The sequence below is a fragment of the Elgaria multicarinata genome, chromosome 8, assembly GCF_023053635.1.
Source record: "Elgaria multicarinata webbii isolate HBS135686 ecotype San Diego chromosome 8, rElgMul1.1.pri, whole genome shotgun sequence".
Classification (NCBI taxonomy): domain Eukaryota; kingdom Metazoa; phylum Chordata; class Lepidosauria; order Squamata; family Anguidae; genus Elgaria; species Elgaria multicarinata.
Genome location: NC_086178.1, coordinates 109,690,528 through 109,717,631, shown reverse-complemented (window position 1 = coordinate 109,717,631; position 27,104 = coordinate 109,690,528). Strand labels below are relative to the sequence as shown.

The following is a 27,104-nucleotide window of genomic DNA, read 5'->3' as shown; positions in this document are numbered from 1 at the left end:
GGTTCTATGGGCCAAGCAGAGTTGATAAACAGAGAAGCCTTGGTGAGGGCAAGGAGAACGCAACTCTTGTAGCAGTAATAATAACTTAGGGTGCAATGCTATGCACGTTTAGACACAAAAAAAGTCATACGGCTCCCCGCATGCCCTAGCCAACATGGGATTGCACCCTTAAATAACAGACAATTTGCCACCTTCCAGTGCTGTCAAAATCAGCTACCCAAGCAGATACTTCATTCTACTTAATTGTTGGTCTGGCACTACAGCTTATTACTTGCATTAATATCTTAGGCTGTAATCCTATACACATCTACATGTAAGTTCCACATAATTAAATATGGTTTACTTCTGAGTAAACATGGATAGGATTGCACTGTAAGCTATATGCCCCTCAACTGTCTTTGATTATCTGTCTTTGACATTGCATTCTGGGCTGGGGGGTGGGGAATGGTTTCACGAGCAATACAAAAATGCCACCTTAGCGAGTCCCATATTTAGAAATATTTTAGACTGATCCAATTGCTTTTTTAAAAAAATAAAATCAATAAACCTTCTATGTTGTTCATTTCCTAAGCCCATTTCTAACAATTAAATATTAAAAGGGGAAAAATTGACTGACCTCTGCAGACCGCCATTGTGCAAAATTGCTACACAGAAAGGCCAACCCCATTTTTAAAAAGTCAGATAGTATCAAAAACAATTAAATGCATTTATTCTACAATGGGATTTTCCTATTGTAAGTCATCTAACATCACAATCCTGCAAACCACTGCACTGACACAACAGTCCATTGTATTGGGCATAACAACTGCAGGAACAGCAGAGGGCAAAAGCCTGCACCCTGTTGCCAACACCAAGATCCAGTTCCAGCCTCTCCACCAGTGACATGTAAGTGCCATATAAAGGAATGCGTACTGGCAGGACAGGAGCCCTGTATTTAGGAGCGTCATCCCAACATCTGTTTGACTGACTCTCAAGGCCTGTGCCTCATGCCACCTTGCACCTGTAAGCAGTAAGGTTAACAGCATGACACTCTTTCAGAAGGGTACAATATGGTAGAATTGATGTCCTGCCTGCCATAACCTGCCCTCCCCCCTGCAAACAGTCAAGAGTCCTGTGGCACCTTAAAGGCAAAACAATTTATTGTGCCATGAACTTTCATGGACCAAGGCCTACGTCATCAAATGAAGAGAATTAGGTATATATGTTCTGAGTCACAGATCTACCACTATATGCATTTTGTGGCAAAGTGTTATGCAAAAAGGCTTATGCTGCAGCACTAATTAGATTCTTTAAGCTGTTAGACATTGACATGGTTCACACATAATGGTAACCCATGGTTTATTTAACCCATGGGTTGTTGAATTCTGGGTTGTCATGATGTGCAAATCCAGCCATGCTAACGAGCCATGGTTTGTTAACCACAAATAACCCAGAGAGAGAACCCATGGTTTATTGTTGGGTTGTGAACTCTGGGATGTTTAAACCATGGATTACCATTATGTGTGAACCCAGAACCATGGGTTGTTTCACTAGGATTCAGAGGCGGCATGGAAGTTGATAAAAAACAACAACAACAAGCCACTCTACATACAGTCGCTCTACAGCACTGCAAATCTATTTGGGAGCAGGTGAAGGAGGGAGCAGGTGAAGGAGGAGGGAAACAAACAACCCGGGGATTGAGAAAAACCCCACACTTAGTTCAACCATCTGCCAGATAAAATTGGGGTAGGGCAACAAATCATGGCTTAACATGATTTGTTAAGGCAGTTATATAGATAGAAATTAACTTGTGGAAGGGTAAAATCAAGGTTGCATCTGCTGACTATATACCCAAACTCCATTCCATATTCACAGAGCTTAGGTGGGCAAGCTTAAATATGTGCAGGCTCCCCTACACACCTTCTTCACCTTTGGGCAACCAGCTATCTTGTACAGCAGGACTTCTATATTAGAGTGGGTAACCTTCTGGAAGGAGAAATAGCACCTAAAATTTATGTGGTTTCACCTCCTAGAAATTATCATCTTTCCTCTCAAGGTGTCCTCTTACCATGATTATTCCCTGTATCCATTGATAACATTCCCATCTACACTCAGCCTTAGCTTTACATTTGATTCCTTCCACGTCTTTGTTATTCCTATTCCATGTCACCATGCTACATCACTTTCCCCTGTATAGTACCAAGAAGATCTATCCCTTCCTAACAAGCTCCTCAACCAGAATACCGTACAGGGAAGAGCAACATATCATCACCATATGGAATATGGGAGCAAAGGAGAGGAAGGAATCACATCAATCTCCTGCTTGGACTGCACGTTTTTTCTCTGTGACTCTCTTTGGTTTGTATCTCTGCTACCAAATCATGTACCTCTCCATATGACATGTGCTTTCCCCACTCTCTGCATCCAGCACAAACTCCATATCATTCAACATCTCCTTCACATTCTAAATTCCCACCCCTCTTCCTCCTGTTCTCACAAACCAATGGCCTGGTGCAGACGTGTAATGCTACCCAATTGCCCAACTATGGTTAGGGTTAAAAACAACAATTCTGGGGTCCATTAAAAACAAACTTAATGTTGTTAAATGCTGTTAGAATTCCTGAGAGAAGAGAAGAGATTCCGTGTCCTGCACTCTGGGAGGATCAAGAAGAGATCCTGGCGCTCCTCTGTGTGACAACCTTTTAAGTATTTGAAGAGTGCTATCCTGTCTCCCCTCAATCTTCTCTTCTCCAGGCTAAACATGCCCAGTTCTTTCAGTCTCTCTTCATAGGGCTTTGTTTCCAGACCCCTGATCATCCTGGTTGCCCTCCTCTGAACACGCTCCAGCTTGTCTGCCTCCTTCTTGAATTGTGGAGCCCAGAACTGGATGCAATACTCTAGATGAGGCCTAACCAGGGCTGAATAGAGAAGAACCAGTACCTCATGTGATTTGGAAGCTATACTTCTATTAATGCAGCCCAAAATAGCATTTGCCTTTCTTGCAGCCATATCGCACTGTTGGCTCATATTCAGCTTGCGATCTACAACACCTCTCGCACAAGCTTTATGCCCTCCCTATGGGTTTCAGGGCCAACTATGGCTTGCATAGATCTGTACCAGTGCTTTGGATAACCACATTTAGGCTGCAATCCTATGCTGGGAATAAGCCTTATTGAACACAGTAGGCCTTACTTCTGAATAAGCATGCACAGAATTGCACAGTTAATGGCAAGCCACAGTTGGCTACTGTGAATGAAGTAGGTTTGTAAACTGTGGTTTGGGTTAAGGATGATTACCTAAAAGGCTGGTGCAGGCACAATATTCAGCATAGCTCTGAAATGGAAAGGGCAGTGGGAATGCCCACATGAGAGAGGAGGAGGGAGAGGGGAGGGGAAAGGGGAGGGAGCTCAGAAGCTCGAAAAGAACATATGTACATAATTTTGTAAATTGAAGCTGGGGGAAAAAACTTGTATTAGAGAGACCAGAGAAAGATATGGGAATATCAATACTTGTAATAGAAGCTAGAGAAACATTATTGAATTTTTTTAAATGACCATTAACAATATGTCTGTTGCTGTGAGCTTTTGGATTTAGTTTATGGTTTGTATCAATAACGGTTGTAATATTTTATGCGTATACATATTTTAAATAGGTGAGGGGAGGATCCCAAAGCACAATCCTGGTGATCAAGACACACAGTGGTCAGGCAACTGAAGAATGGGTGGCAGATGGAAGAACTCTGGAATGAAAATGGGGTGGGGGGTGTTAACAGTCCCCTCCCAGAGCGCCATGGTCCCAATCCAAAAAACATAAAATTGGTGGGGAGGGGTGGTGGCAAGGAACTGTGAACAGGACCACTCCTGCTCGGAGATGGGCATACACTGCAATATTTTGTTGCAGTTTCCATTGATCCCAGCGATAAAAATAATTTCTTATTTCTTTTCAACTGAAGCTGGGCTTTCATGGCCCTAGAAAGAATACTTGATCTTTTTGTCTCTAATTCATGCCACAGATTTGCAGAACAGGAATTTTCAGCTTAAAGCAGAAGCTGCCTATGTTGACAGCAAGTCAGGAAGCTAAAGGTGGATGGAGGAGAAAGGAATCAAAGGGCTAAATCCAAAGCCAACCAGCACTTGCAGATCAGCAGATGCAAGAGAGGGTTGTGTTAGGTAGGTACATAAAGAATGACCTAGAAAAGCATCACTACTTGAGATATTCAATTCCTAATCCAGGTCTGATTACATTAGATTCAACATCAGCTTTCTTGCCTTGCATACCAGCTAATTCTCTGCTCTACATTGCTCTCGTCTTGCTGTTATCTTGCTTGCATTTCAATGCTGGAAAGCAGCAGAGAATGTCCCTAGGGCTCCTAATTCAGTAAGTATAACAATTATGTTACAATTTGTGCATATGCATATGCTGTAACAGCTACTTCAGCACATAAACCATAGACAATTCCTAAGAGGGGGGAACGGTGAGCTGGTGGAGTTATAAGAAAAGGTTCATTAGAATTAATATGGAAGTTACAATTGTACAAGACAATTAGTTAGTGTGTCTGACTAGGACTTGGGAGACCCAGGTTCAAATCCTGCACTCAGCCACAAAGCTCACTGGGAGACCTTAGACCAGTCTCTGACCAGGTTCGCACGACATAACAGCCCATGGGTTAAACAATGCATGGGCTGCCAGGGATGAGCAGGACAGAGTGGATACGATTGGCTCCTTTATACGTTGCTTGGCATGTTGTTCGAACCCATACCATTGGGTTGTTCAGGGGCTAAACAACCCAACGGTTAATCCATAGTTTGCTGGAGAAAGCTGCTTCCTTGGAGCTTTCCATGGTGCTGCAACTACTGGTCTTTCTTATTGCATTGCATCACATGGGCTTCTTGTCAAGCTCAAGACAAGACACCACTGAGATCTGAGCTTGCCCCATCTGCATCGCTCCTGTGGAGCACTGCCGGGAAAAGGAGGGACGTGCACTGGGGCTTCCAGCAGTCAGGCTGCGATGCTTTACCTCTGCTCCTACCAAAAGCCTGGCAAACGAAGCTCTGGGCTTCACGGGTGCCATCTAGGCTGCGGGAGCAGCCTGTCTGAGCCTCTAGTCACCAGACCCTGAGGGTCAATCTATGCCGCCCTGGACTTAGGACTAGCTCTGCAATTCAAGCAAGGTGCTGCTTGTTTGAGGGTATTGCCTAAACTCCTTTTGACTGTGCTGTCTGGACACGCATGGACATCCTATCTGAGTAGAGCAGGCATAAGCAACTGTGTGCCCTCTGGATGTTTTGGACTACAACTCCCATAATCCCTGACCATTGGCCATACTGACTGGGGCTGATGGGAGATGGGATGGGTGACTGAACCTGGTGTTTTATATAAAATGTTTTGCATTTTAAAATCTGTTTATATATGTATAGGTTTTAAAAAATTAAAGCTATATTTTTTATTTTTTTTAAAAAAAAAAATCTATAAAAAATTATAAACTGGATGTGGTCATTTGTTTGTTTTGAGAGTGCTGTATCATGCACATTGCCTCACCGGCATATCGGCGGATTCTGTGCTCTCTTGTGCTCCTTTGCTGCCTTGGATCCTGACCCCCGCTCGATTTTAACGATACACTTGCCTCTGGCCCCACGGAACTATGGAACATGGCCTGTTTTCGACCATGTATTTGCTTCTGGCCCACTTGGGCTAACAGTTGGAGGCTGTCCTGAACGTTTGGAGGCTGACCAGCCCTTCATTATATAGCCGCCCCCAGGGTTCTATCTCTTAGTGAGATGCTAGTGTGTGACTCCAGGAAGAGAAGGAATTAGGCAGCATTAAAAAATACGGATATATTCATCTGCTCAACAAATGATAATGGCCTCAAATGTATGAAGCTTTTCCATACAGTTGCTTCCTATATATGGTGAGAAAGTGAAAACATGGCTTCCTATCCCACCAAGCAACTAGACATGGGCACAATGATTGAATAGAACTCCCATCAGCCCCAGTCAGTATGGCCAATGGTCAGGGTTTATGGGAGTTGTAGTCCAAAAACATCTGGAGGACACCCGGTTGCTCATCCCTGCCCTACTCAAATAGCATGACTATGCATGTCCAGTGGGTAGGGTGAGAATGCCTGCTCTTACTCGCCCATCACATCTATGGAGAAAGTATCAACTAAGCCAGACCCCTATTTCATTTATAAGCCCAAGCTTTAAGAAAACACCAGTAGAAGCCATGTCAAGTGCCTTCAGACAGACTATTAAAGAAACCTCGTTTGGTTTTGTAGATGCTGCCTTGACGTGTTAAACAAAATCAGTCTGCCATCTGTCACACAAGGACATTTAAGGAAAACAAACGGATTTAATGTTTATTTTGGCTCGCAACACATCACCTGTTCTCTCTCACCCATCCTCTCCTGAAGCCTCACTAGGCATCAAAACCCAAGGAAAAGATACATTTTACAAATTATTCATTCTGATTAATTGCTATTGACTCAAGTCCAGTCTCCCACGGACAGCTCTCCTGCTGCTTTCCTTTCTTGGTTATAACAAGAGAGCCTAGTTGAAACTCAAAGAGATTTTCCTTTTAAGAACAGAGCAGTACATTCACAAATGAAGGCTGGAGAGAGCATGTGTTGCTTCAAGGAGCTAAGAATAGCCCAGACAACAAGATCTGTGTTTAAATTGAAACCTTCCTGAATCTAAAAGCCAGCTTATTTTATTGTTTGGCTTTCTTTCGTGCAATTTAAAATTTAAACATTTTAGAAGCTTGACACACACACCCCTTCGTATGCAGAAGGCATTCATCACTGCTGAGGGGCATTCCAAATAAAAGATAGACTAAGGGTTCCGGGAATATTTCTTTATTAAAAATGGAGGAGGAGGAGGAGGAGGAGGAGGAGGAGGAGGAGGAGGAGGAGGAGGAGGAGGACAGTCATGTGGATGTGGGTAATGGAACTGCAGGTTTTGGGGAATTCTGAGAGGTTACAGAAGCAGAATTAGTCTAATGCATCTATTTTTAAAACTCTGGAATTGATGGTCGTGTAGTGGCTAAGAGTGTGAACTGTCAGCTGGGAAATCTCTGGTTCAGATCCCATGTCAGCAATGATCTCACGTGATGGCATTAGGCAATCCACTACTCTCTCAGCCTCTGACACTCTATGGGGATAAACACTGGTGCTATGATTTAAGTGACTTGAAAAGAAAAACTCCACATGCTCAGAAACAGTTTTGTTGTTGTTCCAACATATCAGGTATGTAGAAGCATGGAATGGCGATTGTAGGGGGCAAAGAGAAATGTTAGCTGTCTTCATTTGTATGCTGCCCATCCACAAATGTGCTTGAGGCTTTATGGGAGGGGGGTCCTCCCATTTTATCCTCACAACTACCCTCTGAAGTAGAAAGACGGTGGCCTTGCGGCAGGGGAAATAAGTCACGGTGGCTTATTTCCCTTGCTGTGCATGCTGATTGCATCCCAGTTGCGTGCCAGTCATGTGCCGGTCACTTGCCAGGGGGATTAACCCTACATGGGTTCTGGGTGGCTTGCTAACCAAGGCAACAAGCCACCCTGGCCAAGTTCACATGACACACAAAGCCACACTGCCAAGGTTAATTATGCTAATCCTCCCTTAGCATCTGATTGGCATGGGCAGGGTCGTTAAGCCATGGTGGCTTAAAGGAAAGGAAAGGAACCTCTCGTGCAAGCACTTGAGTCATTGCTGACTCCTAGAGGGATGCCTGCTTTCGCTGATGTTTTTCTTGGCAGACTTTGTAGCAGGGTGGTTTGCCATTGCCTTCCCCAGTCGCGGTTACTTTTCCCCCAGCTAGCTGGGTACTCATTTTACCGACCTCGGAAGGATGGAAGGCTGAGTCAACCTGAGCCGGCTGCCTGAGAACCAGCTTCCGCCGGGATCGAACTCAGGCCATGGGGAGAGTTTCGGCTGCAGTAACTGCCGCTTACCACTCTGCGCCACACGAGTCTCTTATAAGCCACCCTGAAATCATGTGAATTGGGTCAGTCACTGGTCACATCACTCAATGAACTTCATAGCTGCTCTGGGGTCTCCAAATCAAACAGCCCAGCCACTACACCAAACTGGCACTTGATATGTGCTATTTGAATGGTAAGATTACACACATCAACCACCTCCCTTGCTGATGTATTCCACAGTCCATTCTTGTAAGCATTCCATCATATTTCACTGACACCATCTGTTCTAAACTGTATGCACACTGCATGTTGCCTGACTCCTAGAACTGCTTCAGACATTTCAGGAGTAATCCTGCACATGTTTAGACAAAAAGAAATCATACAATTCCCAGCTAGCTATGCTGCCTGGGGGATGCTGGGAGTTGTAGGACTTTTTGTTCTATCTAAACATGCATAGAACCGTGTCCTTAGTTTCAGGAGTGCAGCTAATTTTAGACGTTCGACTTAATGGTTTTATGGGGGCTTTGGACGACCGTATGCATTACGTCCATTGTGAAGCATACAGCTAACATTTCTCTTTGCCCCCTACAATCGCCATTTCATGCAAATACTATTGTGGGTTATCACATAAAGAGATTGCCATTTTCGGTGATTGCCATTTTAGGTGGTGGCCCCCAGACTATGGAACGATCTCCCTGATGAGGCTCGCCTGGCACCAACGCTGCTATCTTTCTGGCGCCAGGTTAAGACTTTCCTTTTTGCCCAGGCATATGGCAGCACATCTTAATCACCCACATGTTTAGTTTTTTAACGGTTTTATATATCTTTACTTATTTGTTTGCTAATGAGCACTGATGGCTGATGTTTCCAAAGCTAGCTAAAGATGCTTACTCTGTGCCTTTGGGGCAAATACAGTAGTTGTGACTACTGAGCTTATGATACACCACTCAGGTGGCAGCTGACAAGCAGTTGGGAGTTGCAATGGGCTAATGTAGGAGGACAGAAATCAGAGTGCCTTTGAGCTGGATGGAAGAAAGAGCCTTGGAGTTGGGGAGCTCCAAATCAATGCTTGGAAGACTGGCGCTGTTTTACAGAATAGTGCTGTGTCTGGTCACTTTCCTACCCCTCTATTCCCAACGTGTACATTTAGAAATAATCAGATACCACAACAGTTTTGTAAATTGCCAATGCTCTCTCCTAAAAGACCCTGTAAGCAGTTGTCCCTGGAGCTTCCTATTGGTTTGGGAGGCAGAGAGCTGCTCAGTCCATTCCCAAAAGATTCAGGAAAGAGGCAGCAAAATAGTACAATCGACCTGTCCTACAAGTCACTTCTTACCCAGAGTAACAGAAACTAACTATAACATACGGCACGTGCTTCAGGTTTTTCCACAGATGGAACATTAGAAGCTCTCCAGTTCAGTGCTTTATTCCCGTCCATTTCCCCTAGCATTTGGTCCTCAGAACTTGAAGTTGTCATAGTAATTCAAGGTGCTGGTTTGAACTTTTAAAGCCCTAAAAGCCTAGGGAGCTGGGTACCTCAAGAATGTCCTCTTCCCACATGAACCTACATCATCATCATCATCATCATCATCATCATCATCATCATCATCATCCATTTATTTGTTACCCGCCTCTCCCTCTGGATCGAGGTGGGGTACAACACAAATAAAATAAATACAACTAATTCAAACATTTAAAACCAGTGCATCATTAAAAGCAGCACACCATTAAAAAAGGCATCTTAAAATTCAACTGGGTAGGCCTGCCGGAAGAGATCAGTCTTTATGGCTTTCTTAAATCCTGGAAGACTGTTAAGTTGATGAATCTCTCCCAGCAAGCCATTCCACAAACTGGGAGTGGCAGAAGAAAAGGTCCTTGCTTATTGAGATCTCAGAGACCCTTCCTTAGAACCCCCATTGTTTTGCGTGAGACAAGGAGGGGGGGATAGCCTGGAGTAGGGCCTTCTCTACTGTAGCACCCTGACTCTGCAATGCTTTCTTCAGGGAGGCTTGCCTGGTGCTGAGATTGTTATCTTTCTGGTACAGGCTGAAGACATTTTATTCACCCTGGCATTTTAGGTTTTGATATTATTTTAATCTGGATATTATTCTATCATCTGCTTGGTCTTCTCTTTTTTTGATTGTACTTTTGATTTGATGGTTTGATGTACACTACTCCAAGGTATTTCAGCCTGAAGAAAAATAAATAATTTAAAGACAGCAAACCAACAAGCCAATAGATAGATACGCCAAAGATTAGTCCTCCACCCAGCACCCACAGGTGACTTGAGGAGGTATGCAACATCTCTAGGTGCAACATCCATGCTAGGATGGTCAGGGTGGTGCTCCATTCCCTTGGAAATTCCAGGTTTATGCCATTACGCATTCCCAGGTGTTGGCTGTTGCTCCCAAGAATCTTTAATCAGATTCATCTTATATGCCAGCTACACTTGCTGCTAGAAGATAAGCAACCTGGTCACTGTCATGCAAGCTTTGGTGACTTGCTGCAATGCACTCTGTGACCAGGCTCGGACAATATGCCATGGCTTGTTGCAGGTTATTTATCCCACGACGAGCCGTGGCACTCACAGGCACTACACTGCATATGCCTCCCACTCTGGGGTTGTTGTGTTGCATGAAACCAGGAAGCATGGGTTATACAAGGTTTAAACAACTTGCACACTAAAACAGACTATGGGTTATGCAAGGGTTGTTTAACCCTTGAAGAATACACACTCATGGGTTTACATGACACAACAACCTCTGAGTGATGCTTGCATTTTCAAAATGTTTACCACATACACCCCGCATGAACTGCAGTCTCAACGTGTGTTAAGTAACCTATCGTGGACTGTTGTGTGGTATGAACAGCTCCTGTGAGGGGCTGCTCTTGAAAAGGAGGCAGCTGCACTGGTTGACAATTTGCTTACAGACCCAGTTCAAAGTGCTGAGTTTGATATTTAAAGCCCTAAACAGTTGAGGGAATTATTCTCCAGTAGTAAGACCTTTAGATGCAGCTGCTTATGCAAAAAGTAGCTGCCAGGTTGATAGTAGGGACCAGAAGGTCTGAGCATATAACACTGATTCTGACCTGCTTGCATTGGCTGACTGTATATTTCAAGGTGCTAGTCTTGACCTATGTATCTATATATAAAACGCTTAGGTATGTTTCCGTAAAGGCTTCAGTTGATACAGGTTGCTAAGCAACAGTAACAACGTGCAACGTCAGCTGATACAGGTTGCTAAGCCCCTCGCCCAACTCCTCCGGGCTTTCCAAGGTAATCCTACCCCCTTTCTGCCTCTTCACTCCCACCCCACATGAAGGGGGCAGCGCCATGGTCTGGAGCATGAGCAAGGCACAGCCGGGGCCCTTGGTGGCCGGGTGGGAGACCGCTCGCCTGCTGCGAGCCCAGGCCCCGGCCTAATCTCATGCAAGCTGGGCGGGTGGCCCAAGGCTGACAGTAACCCCGGGGAGAGGGGAACACCTGCTATCCCTCCCCCCGTCCTCCCTGCCCCGCCCCCAGATCTGTCAGACAGTGCTGTATAGGCGGCCTCCAAGCAGCCCGCACCCCCACGATGATATTTTATTAATAAACTTTAAGATATGCTACAATGGCATATGTTACGCTGGGTACAGCTAGTAAAACTTTACTTGGCTTGAGATCATAAAACTTGACAGAGCACCTCTTCTAGTAGGAATCAACCCACACATTACAATCAACATCAGAGGCCTTCATCTGGGTGCTTTTTCTGAGGGAGGTCTGAAGGATGGCAACAAGGGAGAAGCCTTTCTTGGTGGTGCCCCCTCGCATTGTGGAATGCTCTCCCCAGGGAGATCTGCCTGGCACCAATGTTGTCACCTTTTTGGCACCAGGTTAAGCCTTTCCCCTACCCCCAGGCATTTGATGGCATATGATGGGGCTTTTTAAAGTTAGTCCTGTTTGTTTGCTTTTAAATATTGTTTGAACTGTTCTAAATTGCTGTATATTTACGGTTCTTCTTCGTGGCTATTGGGCAGTATAAAAATGTAATAAATGAAAGTAGTGGAGAGACTCTTTTCCCCTGAGGCCCTACTCCAGGTTCTGAATCATATGGAGGATAGATTGGCCTCTACTGCGAGGGGGCCTACTCTGTGGCAGTCCCTACGCTCTGGAACGCTCTCCTAAGAGAGGCGCATTTAGCTTCCTCCCTGCAGTCTTTCCAGAGGGCCTTTGAGTTTTTTTTCACTGCCTGCCTTCTTGCTGCCGTTTATTGAACTTTTTTTATTGGTTAGATGAGTCGATTTTATTGAGCACTGTTTGTATTGTTTTATTATGTAAACTGCTATGAAATTTTACGAACAGTGATAGAAAAATAGTAATACCAATATTACTGCTTCAGGTCAGCCTACAGTAACTGATGCTAATGCTCTATTTATTTGATACCAGGCAGCAGGCAGATACAAAGCAGGGAAACTGGGCAGTTCTACTGTCTCCTACTAAATCAGCCATCCATCGCCTCTGTTGCTCTGATGCGGTTATGGTTTCCTGCTAAACTTTGCATTGCTGCAGCTGATCCCTGCAAACCACCGAGGGACAGGGCCAATTCTCCTGCTGATGGTTGCTACTCCAAACAACCTACCAGGATCAACACGGAAGGCAGAGCCTGGAACTTCTGCTGCTCAATTCCTGTTTACCTGTTCAGAGTCGCAGTCATCGTGGCAGGACTGCATGGACTTCTGTCACTCAGATTTTGAAAAAGTTAAAAAAAATTCTGTACTGCGGCAATTCAAATGTTGTGCTTTTAATGTTATGCAAGCTAAGGATATCTACATAATTTATGGTTTTGCATAATGTGTTTTGCTGGTGATGGCAAAGCGGCAAAGAGCTACACAGAGCAGCACTGAAGCCACACTGGCCTGGTTCAGACAACACGCTAAACCATGCTGCTTAACCACAAAATGGTTAAGGGAATGCAAATGTATTCCCTTAACCATTTTGTGGTTAAGCAGCATGGTTTAGCGTGTTGTCTGAACGGGGCCATTGCCAGCTACTTAAGACCTGATTCTGCAACCCCTGGAGCTTCTGAGATCTCAGCAGGTCTTGCACACACACACACCTCCAGGCATATCAGCCTCCTTCCTGGATTGTCCACTGAAAGCCTTCTCAGAGCACCAACATTAGTGATTAAACAGGTGTTGGCACCCCAGTTGTAAAACTCTCTCCCCAAATAGGCCTTCCTGGTTCCCACTTTATTATCTTCTAGGTGTCAGGATAATACATGCTTATTTTCTTAGGCATTTTAATGGTTTGCACTTTGAAATAAGTAGTGGGAGGATGCTATATTTTAAAGCATTTAAGAACTGACTTTCCATTTCAATTGCTGTTTCACAACACAGTCCTACACATGTCTACTCAGAAGTAAAGCCCACTGAGTTCAGTGGGGCTTACTCCCAGGTAAGAGGGTCTGGAACTGCAGCTTTAATTGAGTAATTGCATTAATTATATTATTGATTACTTTTAATTGGTTTATTGCAGCCTTCCACAACCAGGGCCCTACCAATGTGTTGGACTACAAATCCAAGCATCCCTCAACCAGCTAAACCAGCTAAAAGCAATAAATTCATTTATTTATTGCATTTTTATACTGCCCAATCACTGAAGCTCCCTCTGTGGTTCATTAACACTGTTAACACAATATAACTGTATAATTAATGCTGCCTTCCTAGACCCTCCTACCTGGGAGTAAGCCCCACTAATTTCAATGGGAATTACTTCTGAGTAGGCATACAGAAGACTGTGCTGTGAAACAGCAATTAAAACAGCAAAGTCAGTACTTAAATCTTAAAAAGTGCTATGCTGGCTGGGGGGTGCTAGGAATTATAGTCCAACACATCTGGAACGAACCAGATCGGGGGAGGGCGGTTCATTGTATGTCTTACTGTTTGTTTTAAATTACGTTGTTTAAATTATGTATGGAATAAATATTATGAAAGCTGGTATATAAATACCTTAAACTAAAATCTTTGCATCCATAAACACTAGAAACTTTCTCTTTTTTTAAGTTAAAGTTGATAGTCAAAAGAAGCCTGAATTCCATGAGTTTCTGGCCATATCCTGTCAGTTTCTGAAATGTTTGTGGAATGACAGTGCACTCATATACAGTCCTGAATGGGGTGGGGGGTGGGAACTATTATTGAGGCTCTGGCCTACAAGACTGTGCTGATTAGGAATGTGTAAAACGTTCCCTTTAAATTCCATGGATATTTTCTCCTTGCCAAAAAAAAAGTGATATGGCATGCTTTGAGACATCTGTAAAAAAAAAAACACACACAACCCAGCTATGCATCTTTGATTGGGGTGGTGTTTTCCTAATGCTTAATTCACATTTGCTTTCGTATCCTAGCATAAGTACACGTTGTCCCCCTTTCAAAGACTGTTGTGCAACACAAAAGCCTTGACTAGCCTTCCGCATTCTGTGAAATTGGCCTAACTGAACAATACTTTTGTTTCTCTCTCTCTGGGCCTGCCTAAACTGGGCGATATCCCAGGGATCGTCCCTGTGCGTCCACATGACCCACAAGGGATCCCAGGAGCAGGGAGGGATGATGCCCCCATTTCCCTGGGATATCGCCATACCCTTTTATCTCATTTTTTCCCGCAGTCCTGGGACGATCCCGATGACCACGGGTGGTGTGGCCGGCTGTCTCGGCTTCTTCCCTCTTCCCCGCGAGTAGCATCTGAGGGAAGGAGCCAGGACGGGAAGAGTCCAGGGCCATTGGGGGTGGGGTGGGGTGGGGTCGGGGTTTATTATTTTTAAAATTATTTTTGCACTTTAAAAAAAATGGCGGGCGTGACATCCTCCTTCCTCCCTGGATGTCGCACGCCACATGTGAACACAGGGGGAGGATCTCGCAATCAGCATCTCGTGAGATCCTCCCCCCTCCCTCCCAGATCGCAGGGAGATGTAAACATGCCCTCTCTCTCTCTTTCTTTCTTTTAAAGAAATAGCAACTCTGTTTCAGAAACCTGTTGCTTTACTCAGGACATTTCCACCTGCAACTATGCTATTTTTGCTTCTGGAATCATAGAATCATAGAATAGCAGAGTTGGAAGGGGCCTACAAGGCCATCGAGTCCAAACCCCTGCTCAATGCAGGAATCCACCCTAAAGCATCCCTGACAGATGGTTGTTCAGCTGCCTCTTGAAGGCCTCTAGTGTGGGAGAGCCCACGACCTCCCTAGGTAACTGATTCCATTGTCGTACTGCTCTAACAGTCAGGAAGTTGACTTTTGATTCGGTGTCTTTTGATTCAGGAAGAATCAAAAGCCACCGATGTGTGTTGCATCTCAGGTGGCTACACCTGGCTATTGGGCTCACATTTTGTGATCCTCCAGCGCAGATTATGGTTTGCACTGAAGAACAAAATGGAATTGTTTTGTTCATCATGCTTCACAAGCGTAACTCAGGTATCCAGTCCTTGATACAATCAAATGGCTATGCAATCAGGGAAGCAACATTCCTGATGAGGCAGGAGGAAGGAAAAATGAACAGTGAAGCAGCTGGTTGTAAAATGCAACAGATAGGAGTGAGAGGCGTAAATACAGTTGGTTCATCTCTTGTAGGCAGCTTGCCTGAGGCACTGGTACCTGACTCACGGAAAGATCACAGAACTTTTCAATGGTATTTATGTATCGCTCCCAATTATTGGGTTGCATCGCACCAGAGCACATTCAGTGCTTGACCCGAGGGGGCAGCCCAGCTTTGGGAAGCATACGAAATGTCTTGCTAGCTCAAATGCCAACACATCACCCACCGGCCCTCACCAAGCACCTCCAAAGCCTGCCCACTTGCCACTCTGGCTGCGTCGCTTAGGTTACCCAGACTGCCCCCTCAGACATTCTTCTTCATTCAATGGGTTGGTTCATTCATGAAAGTCCGTCAGTTGTTGACTGTAATATCGCGTGATGTGTGAATGCATCATGCATCATCGCAAGTCTAACACCACAGTAAGGAATTTTCTATCAACCCTAATGATTTCATGTGCATTTCTCCTCCCCCACCCCACCCCAGTGGAGTCATTCCTCATGTTCAGTTGCCAGTCACAAATGTAGAATAATCCAGAGTGGTGTGTGTGTCTATGTATGTAGAACTTGTTGAAGGTCTAGGCCCTCACATGCTCTGCCTCATACTCAATTGACCATAAACCGATTATTCTGCTCCACCAGTCTCCCAAACACACACATTTATCCCACCTTCTGATGTCTCTTCACCTAAGGTCAGATCAAGATACCTGCCTGTTGTCACTCACCTGTTGCAGGCAGTCACTACCTTGCTACATTTCCAGTACTAGGAAAATGAATTACTAGATCTCTTTCCCCATCCTTGCCATCTAGGCTGGGGACAGAAATCGCTGCCTGAGATGGAGATCTATATTCTAGCCAAAGAAGTGCTGTCTGGTCATTTTTGTTAGAAAGGTTGGCTTAGCCTGCATACTCCCAGGCATCTTTTTTTTCAATCCGTTTTCCATAATCTAGTCATACTTTTTGTAAAGTGTGACCATTTCTAAGAGCAGAGGACTTCAACCTCTCCATAGCCGAGACCACCTCTGATTCCCAGCCTGCAACGTGGGACCCACTTTCACATTTTCATTTTTTGTTTATATGGGGGGAGGGGGGAAATCCACACAGCTGCACAAAACACTTATTCTACTCATATTCTCACAACTCCCATTGCACAGAGAATCAAGTGACTTTAAGAGCATGAGTGCAAAACACTGGGAGGGGGGAATCCACACAGCTACACAAGATGATGATGATGGATGATGATGATGATGATGATGGATGATGATGATAGAAAAGCACTCTTTGGTACCCAGAAGCAGTTCTGAGTGCATCCAAAATCCACCCCTTTGATATAGTAGTGGTGGTGGTGGAAATGAAGATTTCAGAGCAATTGCACAGTAGCAACCCATTACAAAAGAAGATACTGAGAGTTTATGATAATAATGATGATATCCTCAGAGCCACACAGAAAAGTATCCAAAGTCCATTTTTTCCCACTGAGCATCCTCATAGCCACCCCTCTCCAAAACTTCTCAGAAGTACCAGCAAAAAGCAGTACAGTATAAAAATCCAGTTTAGCTCTACTAACAAGTAAGATGGTCCAGATTACTCAGGAGTAATTGCCCAAGCAACCAATAGAGAGAAAATAACCTCCTAATCCCACTACCACCATCACAGAGATGTTGCATTCTGAATTCTCCTCATCTAATGCAAAATACCCCCCACAACTAGGACATCTATCCACATTACGGGTGGGAGGAGGGAAGCCCTACACAAATTACACATGAAGCTGCCTTTCACACAGCCATATATACATTCTAGCTCACCCTTGCATATTTGTCTGTGCAGCAGCTATCAAAAATCTCTGACAGAGGTCCGTCCCAGCCCCATCACCCAAGATCCTTGAAAAGGGGATGCCAAGGGTTGAACCTGGGATCCTCTCTCTCAGCTCTGCCACTGAGCCACAACTCTGGAGAAATGCGGAGACTGTGTTTTTAAAATACCCTGGTGCTTTATTACAAGCTACCACTGAAATTAGTGGGTTAGTTCATTTTACCAAAATGAGATGGGAATAGGTTTCTGGGTCTGGGTATTGCAGCCTGTAATTTGAATCATAGGCGGGTCAAGTCAACTCCCCAAAACATCTGTTTTCACAGAAACAGATGCAGTGTGGTTAAGAGCTGGGTTTTGGCAAAGGTGCAGGATGCCAACTGACACTTGGTAAGGTTCTGTGTTACATGCACTTAGGGGGCACCACAGGCCCATTGGATATCCCAGCTAGCTCCCTTTGGGATATACTAACTAGGCCCTCTCTCTGAATTTCTAGCTGTCTTTCCTTTTCTTTTTAATGAAAATGAATCGCTAGCATTTTTGCTTCCAGTAACATAATAGAAAATGTGCACATACTCAAAAGTCCCTCAAATGATTGGGGAGGGGGGGGGGCGGAGAAGGGAAGCTGCAAATAACTGCACTGCAGCTGAATCAATTCACCCTTCTATGACTGAGCTCATGTTCAGGTACCCCTTTCGTAACCTTTTCTCCCTTGTTTAAGTAAAACTGCTCTTTCCCCTTTTTCTTGTTTGCTTCTCTTCCCTGCCCCCACCCCCACCATGTCAACTGCAACAAAATGAGAGTAGCAGGCAAGAAAGTTCAGAGCTAAATTAATATCAGTGTCTTGTATGTCTGTTGGTAGACAGGTAGAAGCAGACGTGGGCAGCAGGCAGTGGGGTTTGGAAGAAGGAACAGGCAGAGAAAACTGAGTGCCCTGTCTCACCCCTAGGGCAGGGATAGGCAATCTGGTGGCTTCCACATGCTTTGAACCACCAATCCCATAAGCCCTAGCCAGCATGGCCTGTGGCCAAAAATTATGGGACTTGCGGTCCAAAACGTCTGGAGGGCACCAGGTTGCCTGTCCTAGGGCCTAAATCTGCAGTCAGGCACCTGGCACTTAAAGTCTAATACCGTGTGATTGGGAATCCTGCCTTATCAGCCAAACACACTTGAGATGTGATCCTATGTACAGTGGTGGCCAAAATGGTGGACACTTTTTGAAATTTTCATGTTTTGCAGCAGTACTTCAAGTGCTGGGAGGTGCCATTGAGCCTGTTCAGACAACACGCTAAGACATGGCTAGCCCGTTAACCCTTTTGCAGCAAATGGTTAAGGAGTGTGTTTAAATTGTGGTTATGTAGCCAACATGGTTAGGAATGGTTCACATGACACGCTAAGTCATGGTTCACATGGAATACTAAGCCATAATGTTTAGCTTGAAATGCTTAACCACCATGGCTTAGCGTGTCCTCTGAACAGGGTCTTTGTAGTTCCCCACAGTGGCCCAGAGTGCCAAAAGTAGTGTCATTCCAGGGCATTAGGGAAATTAAAATGGGGTCTCGGAGATCCAGCAGCTTGAGGTGGAGGACCTGGAAAAAGGTGTTGGCTTTGGTGAACCCTCCTGGGTCCCTGGCAGCAGCACTAGGTTGCCAGGTTCTGATGCTGGGCTTCTTAACCTAACCCTGCCATTTTGGGGCAGGATTCTGCCTCACAAGCACCCCACTCCTCCTCTCCAGTTTTTCAGCAGTCTGAAATCAGGGCACTCTTGCAATCTTTCTGGCCATAATCCACTGGATCAGTAGGTAAACTAGGCATCCAAAGACTGACATCCTCACCACAGCCACACTTCCCCAGCAGTCACTCCCTCTTCCCAGAGAGATGTGGAAACTGTAGCTCTGTGAAGAGGATGGCACCTTTGGGATCCCTCACAAAGAACACACACACACACACACGAGATAAAATTCCCATGTTTCATTGAGGGGAAATCATGACAATCAAACTAATATAAAACTGACAACGGTTTCTGGTGTGAATATACTTTTCCCCATAAACCCCCAAAAGGACTATATTTATAAAAATGCAGGTCTCCCCAAATATTCTGTACTTGTTTGCCCTCTCCTCTGCTAGGCTGACATTTACAGAGCTTTGAGGCACAAAATAATTTATTCACACAGAAACCAGCCCTTAAATATATGTATGGGATTAAAAGCAACAGGTATCAGCCAGGATTGAATGACCTCTTCTTCCATTTCATCTACTTTCTATTTCCTTTCACACCTTGCAGGGGGTGTTTATAAATACACTGTAAACTTTGCTTTGTGCCATCTACTCTTGAAAATAATAATCCTTGGTTTATTCTTTCTTCCCCCCATGACATCACAGCATCAAAAAGTGTTGGGGCTTCCAAGCACGAGTAGATAGAGTATTCAGGACATTATGGAGAAGAGCTCACAAAAGAGAGGTGCATGAAATCATGCCGGGCAAACTCCAAATAATGACGCTAACATGGCTGGACCATGGGAAGGTCAGTTAAAACAAAACAGAACAGATAAGGCTCCACAAGCCAAAGACAGTCCAATGGCTATATATTTCCTTAAAACATACAGAATTACTCAACCAAGTGACACATTTTAATTTTACGAATTACATATGTAAACCACACAAACAAAAGCACGTACAATTTGGGTATGACCCACCCACCCCAACATCAGTGATGTTAACCAAAGAGGGGCAACAGCAATACTTAATAAATGTATAGCCTGGACGGGAAGCATCAAGCGCATCAATATCCTACTATACTAAAAAAAAAAAAGCATGTTCAATTGTGCAATGTGTGATTTCAGTTTGGAATAGGCAGGCTTGTTTTGAAAGTAGTTTATGAAAAGCTAGATATTAGCTCGCTCAGGAGCTTAGTGAGGGCAGCAGGGTAGTAGGAATAGTGCTACCGTTGGAGTGTCTCTTGCAATGTTAGCCCAACGGTAAAACACAATTCAGGTGCTCTGTATTATTGCTAGTGGAAAAAAAGCAAGGGGGGGGAATGGAGATGCGAGAATCTCCCCATTTATCAAGGACTCCTCAGAGGGTTGATCCAGGGGCAACTCCTCAGGGGCAGGGAAGCCAGGCAACTGGGGCCTTGCCAAATGTATTTCTTATTACCAGCACAGGAGAACATGGAAGAGAGAGAGAGAGAGAGAGAGAGAGAGAGAGAGAGAGAGAGAGATACGGTACATGCACAGAGATGAAAGTCCTCCAGACCATTCCAGTTTTTCAGCTTTCATTTCTGAGGGAACAAGTTCTCCTCAAATATATATATATTTGTCATTATAAAAATAGAACTGAGTGTTATAGCCCCAACACATCTTGCTTTTCACAAACTCACATTTCCATTCCCACCTCCACCCCCCACAAAATGTACCTCTTCAGAGGGAAAAGACTGTTCCTGTTCCTTGCTAAGTAAATAAGTCAAACTGGATTTTAGCACATCCATTTGCCCCGCAGTTTATACCGGTCATCCTTTCCAGAAAACAACAACAACAGTCTAGTTTTAAAAGATGGCAATCCATCTACTGGAAGAACAGGCCCCCCTTTTAAGAATCTGTGACTATACCGTGACCTTTCAAAAATATTCAAAGACGAAAATGAATAAGTAGCTGCATAGGGAGCAACCCACAGAGTTTAAGCATGCTTTAAAAACAATGGGTGCTCACCTATTTCAATGAGACTTAGGTGTGCCTTAACTTTTTCAAGGTTGCATTCATAATTCTAAGCATAATGTTTCTTCGCAGTGTTATTTCTATCGTCACCTTCTTTCCCCTCTCCGCTTACAAATTGAAATTAATCTACATTGTACAGCCAGGTTATGCCATATCTTGGGGGAAGCCGATAGCTGAATGTCAAATCATGACAGCAACCTAGCAACCATATATATTTAAAAGGTTTGTGTGTTTTATGTGTATCTGTGTGCCAGGAATAGCTTAAGCAGATCTATTCTTCCATTCGTAATCCAAAAAATGTGAAAAGGGAAAGGGAGTACTCCAGCTGCTGGACTATTTTGGAGGGTCCAAATTGCCTCTCAGATGCAGCGTTAGCAAATATAGAGCATTAACACTTTTTTAGCCAAAAAGCATTCTTGCAAAGAAAAAAACATCCCTGTGGTACTTGGTTTCCTAGCTTGCAAAATCGCAATGGCATTTTTAGCATATTCGTCTACCTTCTGACTAGCTATATGTAAAATCAGAAGGGACACGGCAGCTGTAAGCAACAGACCACATACTTTGGAGTAATCCCATTGAGTAGTCAAGTGGCATTTATGCTACAGGAAATGGTTGGTGGCCTCAGTGGCAGCTGTATCAAGAATCCAAAATCCATCTATTAGTATCAACCAAAATGTCACAAAATAGCAAGCAAGGATTTGAGTTCTCCAGAGCTCTTCATCAGGCTACTATTGACTATGCTAGCTAGGCTTCATGGGAGTTGGAATCCAAAGCATCTGAAGGCTGGGCTAGATGTTAAGCAGAAAGGGGGTAAGGAGGAAAAGCTGCCATAATGTTAAAGCCACAATGTCCTTAGCAAGAGATGAGTTGTCACTTCCTTTGAAGTTAGTACTCAACCAAGAAGCAACATTTTGATTCCATCAACATGCCCCTTTCAATCTATTTTGTATTCTGTTTAAGCCAACCTCTTCCAGATTTCGGCGCACCAATAAAGGCTGGAGCTTCTCAAACCTGGCTCATCCATAGCAGTGCTCACACTCACTGAGTTGGTTCACACATCTTTATCATCACTTGATGATAAATGAGCCATCATAGACAGGAGTTACATATCAGCCCCCAAAAGCAAGAGAGTCTGTTGACATGTTCAATCACACATCTTCAAGTGATGTGCGCACATGAATCCACAGGCCCAGGAACAATCAAGCAGGTGCCACCAACCTACTAGGAAAATAATCAGCAAAGCCAACAGATCGATGCATTCATTCATATATATATATATATATATATATATATATATATAATAAAATTTCAAGAGCCAACTTTGTTATAATGTCCTCTCTTCTCAGTGGTGGACTTCCCTATCCTCTCAAAACAAGAAGCATGAATAAAGAGTCTGGTTTTTATAATTTTCCATAATAAAACAGATTTGATATACATGAAATATTTGTAAGATTATTGATTTTATGCAGCTTTATGCAGCTGCTAGCCTTTTGCTTTCATGCTAACTAGAGAGGGAACATAATTGGGAAGCAGTTATGTCCTTCTTGTGGGCTTCCCACGGGCATCAGGTTGGCCACTGTGTAAACAGAATGCTGGACTAGATGGACTCTTGGTCTGATCCAGGAAGGCTCTTCTGATGTCCTTCTGTTACGTTCTTAACTAGTGACTGGGACATGGGGTCGGGTGGCAAAATGCAGTCACTGGCTGACTGGCACACTACCATTCAAGGATGCAGTGGACAAGAGTGGTATGCGGCTTGCTTTGCTCAAACAGAAGGTGGAGAGCTCTAGGACTCTGTCCATGCATCAGGAGGCAAAGAGTACAAACCTGCACACAGTAAGGCTGCTTAAATCTTATCAAAGTCTATGGGATTTAAGCAGTTTGGTGGTGCACAGGTTTGCAGCCAAAGTCCCCAATCCAAATAAACTTACAAAGCAATCCTATGCATATCTACTCAGAAATATTTTATTTATTTATTTATTACATTTCTACACTGCCCAATAGCCAAAGCTGTCTGGCCGGTTCACTGAATATGTCCCACTGAATTCAATGGGGCGTAGTTCCTAGTAAATGTGTTCAGGATTGCAGCCTTAGCCATGCTTCAGTCCCACCAAAATTAATGGAAAACAGTAGCTGAGACTGGCCCTCAAGAATGGCCCTCCCAATGGCCCTCAAGAATGACAAACTTTCTTTGGATCAGGCATAAAGTTGCCAAGACCAGCTACTAGGTGGACTCCAGCCCAAGTCTCTATTAATACGGAAGTACATTCCACTGCAATTAGTGGGGGACTTACATTCAAACTAAGTGAAATTTAAGATTTCAGAAACTCTGATTCATTGAAGAAAATGGGCACACTCCAGTAGGATATGGAAGTCCCAATGAAATTATAGCTCCTGTTTGTTTCAACAGAGCTTACACTGGAGTAACTTCTTACTGGATGGTGCCTAAGATGTGTTTTTAGAAGGCTAGATAAAGGCCTTAGGAGACTTGAATGCAAATGAGCAATCCTATTCGGTGATTTGTGAATCATTGCTGGCTTCAGTGTTGGCTTCCGTGAATGTCCGTTAGTGGGTCTAGAAAACCTATTTGCCCCTCCACCCTGTTGCCCATCTATTTTACTTCTCATTCTTCAGCAGTCATCTGATGGGCATCTCAGAGGGGTCAATGTTTTAAATGGATATTGTTGGTTTTTATACTTTTGGTAGTTTTAAATTTTGTATATCTGTTTTTACTGTTCATTGTTTTTAACTTTTGTAAACTGCTCAGAGAGCTTCGGTTATGGGGCAGTGCATAAATTTAATAAATAAATAAATAAATAAAGTGTTCAGGTCTCATCAACCACAATACTTTTGGCAAGCTAAAATTTGTTCGTCTGCAGTGGCCATGGAATCCTCCTGCAATGGGGCCCTTCAGATGACCAAAAATAAATAAATAAATATATAAATAAAGGGGGAGAACCATTAAGGAAGAAAAGACAGAATAGCAGCACAATGCCTTTTAACTGTTAGCAGTAAGAGCGTTCTGTCTGGAAGGACCCTCCATGACCTACGGAGTCTGTTGCAAATGGCAAAATTTGCCCTCCCCTTTTCTCACCAAAATACAATTAGGTTTATTAATTCCAAAATACTTGGGCACTAATGTGCCTGAATTAGAAGATATGTATTTTGGGTCTCTTACCATTTGGTCTTTTTTGGCTGCTGAATTCATCCATTTTGTTTATTAATTTCTAGTTTATCTGTTTCATTGTTACAGCCTATAGATAAATCAAATCAAATATGAATTGGGGCAAAACTGATGAGACATTCTGTAAAGGAGTTTAATGCACCAATAATATACAAGGGAGACGTGGCAGCAGGAAGCATGAGAAGGTTGATTTAGGGAGTTTGTTATTACCAGGCTGCATTTCCTTCTCAGCCTGTGTCTGTGTGGTGTTGAGAGAAGCAGTCACTCAACAAGGTAAAAATGAAGCCTAACCATCTTCCTCTTTGCTTCAGACAGTTCTCCTGGTAAAAGTCTCAACCTTTGAACCCCATCCCATCCATGTTCCACCACATCTTTCAACTTTGCAGAGGACCCTGCTTTCTTTAAGGTTTATACGGGCATCAACAAACAAGCCCCGCTGCTCTCATATCCTAGTACCAAGGAAGCCCAAGGCAACTTGAGGCAGCAGTTGCTGAACGTCTTGTTGAATAGGATGGTTTGGAGGCACAACCAGCCTAGGAGGCCGACCCACAGTCGACTGTGTTAAGAACAATGAACCTTCAGCATTAGCCTAGCCCCTATTAATGCTGGAATTCTTTCAATATATGATCAATAACAGAAGGAAGAGGAGGGAAGAGAAGAGAGGGGAAAGGATGAGGAAGGGGAGGAAGCTAGGAAGATGGAAAGAAATGGAGAGCAAGGCAACAGTGGCTCTGAAAGGCACCAAATAAGAGAAGGAAAGGAGAAGAGTCTCTCACCCTGGTCCCATATATGTTTACTTGGGACATAGGATGCAATCCTAAACACAGTTCCTCTTAAGTCCCATTGAACTCAAGAGGGCTTCTGTGTCAACATGCTTAAGCATTGTGCTGTGACGTTCAAAAGGACTTCTTGCTAAGTAAATGTCCGTATGACTGGAGCCTCTGAACTCCATGGGACTTCCATTTCTGAGTAAACATACATGGGATCAGCTGCACTGCTGCCCTTGTACACATGTTTTCTTTGTGCGTTTCACTGAATTCTTGGTTCTCGGTAACACTTGGGATGAAAGGGGCTGTTCCCCACACATGCTGTGGTTTTGAACCTGCCACCCAGTATTGGAAACGAGGCCAAACACACCTCTACGGATATCTATACACACACAGACGTTTGCAGGATTCATACATTGCCAGTATGCTTTTCTGTAGCGGGCAACCACTGTGGGCGCGAAGCGCTCCTAAGGAGCGAGCCCAGCGCGAAGTGGTGGGGGATTCGAGGCACATTACCTTCTCCTTGCCCCCGCAATGACAGCAGACGGTCCACAGGTACTTGAGGGTCCTCCAGAGCAGGATAATAAAGAGTCCCCCGAAAAAGGTGACCATGGATGAGGCCAGGAAGGCCCACCACATGCGCTGCCCGCTGTCGCAGGGCACTTCCATGGTGATGGGGATGATGAGCGCGTTGGACGCCCTGGCCGGCGCCGAGGACGAATCCGTGTTCAGGCTGCTGCTGATGGGATGGCTCATTCTAATGTTGCCGCTGCTGCTGCTGCTGCTGCTGCTGCTGCCGCCGCCGCCGCCTCCCCAGTAGTAGCTGCTGCTGCTGGAGCCGCCGCCGCCGCCACCGCCGCCGCCGCCGCCGCCACTGCCATTGGCCATGGCTAACACCGGGCAGGGCGCGCCGCCGGGGCCCCGGAGAGCTCCCGCTGCTGCTGTTGCTGCTGCTGCTGCTGCCGCCGCCCGCGCCCTCCGCCAAGCCCATGCCCAGCCATCGCGCGCTGGCGGCTGCTGCTCTTCGGAGGCGGGGAGACGCGCGAGCCGAGCCTCAGCGCACGTCCAGGCAGGCGGCCGCTCGGGCGCCCTCGCCGTCCTTCCCTGCCCGCCCGCCCGCCTCCCAAGACGCTGCCGAGCGCCCAAGAGACCCCGCGGGAAGGCAGAGCCAGGAGCCAAGTCAACGGGGCCCCATCCCACCCACCGCCTCCCTCAAATCCAGCGAGCCCGCCAGAAAAGCGGGCCGGCGCGGGCAGAGCCGGGCGAAGAGCTGAGGCGAGTCAGATTAGTCACTCGTGCAGCAGGAGGAGGAGGAGGAGGAGGAGGAGGATGCTTTCAAATAAATAACGCTCGTGATACTAAGGCGAAGCCTCGACGTCCTGCCCGCCCAGCTAAGCCCCCACAGGGAGCCTGCGCAGCCCGCCTCGCCTCGCCTCGCCTAAGTCAGCCTCCGCCTCAGCTCGCCCAGCAGGGCTGGTGTCGTCGCTGCTGCCGCTGTCGACGCCGCCGCCTCGCAGCCCATCCTTTGCGGCCGCCGCCGCCGCCACCGCCGCGCGTCTCGGCGCCCAGGCTTCCCGGGGACAGCTGCGCCGGCTCCTCCGCGTTGGCCGCCTCACAGGAGCGGGCGGCGGCAGCAGCTTCTGCTGGGCGAGGGGTCTCCCTTGGTGCCAGAGGCGGCCGAGCGCGGGGGGCTTCTCGGCCACGGGGCTGCCGCGTCCGCCTCTCCGCCGGCGCCGTCAAGCCTCGCTCCAAGCGGCCTTGGAGCTGCCGCCCAGAACAGATGGAGGCGGCGAGCGAGCGAGAGGCAAACGCGCTTCACAGGTAGCGGCGGCGGGAGGAGCCAAGGCGCCGCCCGCGTGACCTGCCGCTCCAACAAGTCCTCCTCGCCCCGAGAGACGGGCCCTGGGCGCCGTCGGCTGCGCCTCTGCTGCTGCTGCTGCTGCACGCGGAGCCCTGCGAGGACTGGAGCGAGGCGGGCGGATCGGGGCGCGCGCGGGCACACGCAGGGGCGCGCGGGCAAGGGAGGAGGGCTCAAAGCCCGGCGCGGTCCCGGCGGTTGGCGGACGGCGTGACGCGCCGGCTGTCAGTCTCCGCGCACTCCCCTCCCCGGCTACTTAATACGATTTGAGCCTTGATATGCCGAGGGTTGTTTTCCAGTCCCGCGTTTCTCGG

The 27,104-nt window shown here is 45.7% G+C and overlaps 1 protein-coding gene across 9 annotated transcripts in view; it reads right to left on the bottom strand.

Moving 5' to 3' along the window:
- KCNMA1 (potassium calcium-activated channel subfamily M alpha 1) overlaps positions 1-25,883 on the bottom strand; it is a 720,064-nt gene extending 694,181 nt beyond the window's left edge. For 8 of the 9 annotated variants that reach the window (XM_063133180.1, XM_063133181.1, XM_063133174.1 and 5 more), the window contains exon 1: positions 25,449-25,835. In XM_063133180.1, coding sequence (XP_062989250.1) covers positions 25,449-25,820 — 372 coding nt within the window. In that variant the 5' untranslated portion in view covers positions 25,821-25,835. Of the gene's footprint in view, positions 1-25,448 lie in introns of all 9 variants that reach the window. The other variant, XM_063133182.1, reaches the window with a different exon arrangement.
- Positions 25,884-27,104: the final 1,221 nt, after the last annotated feature.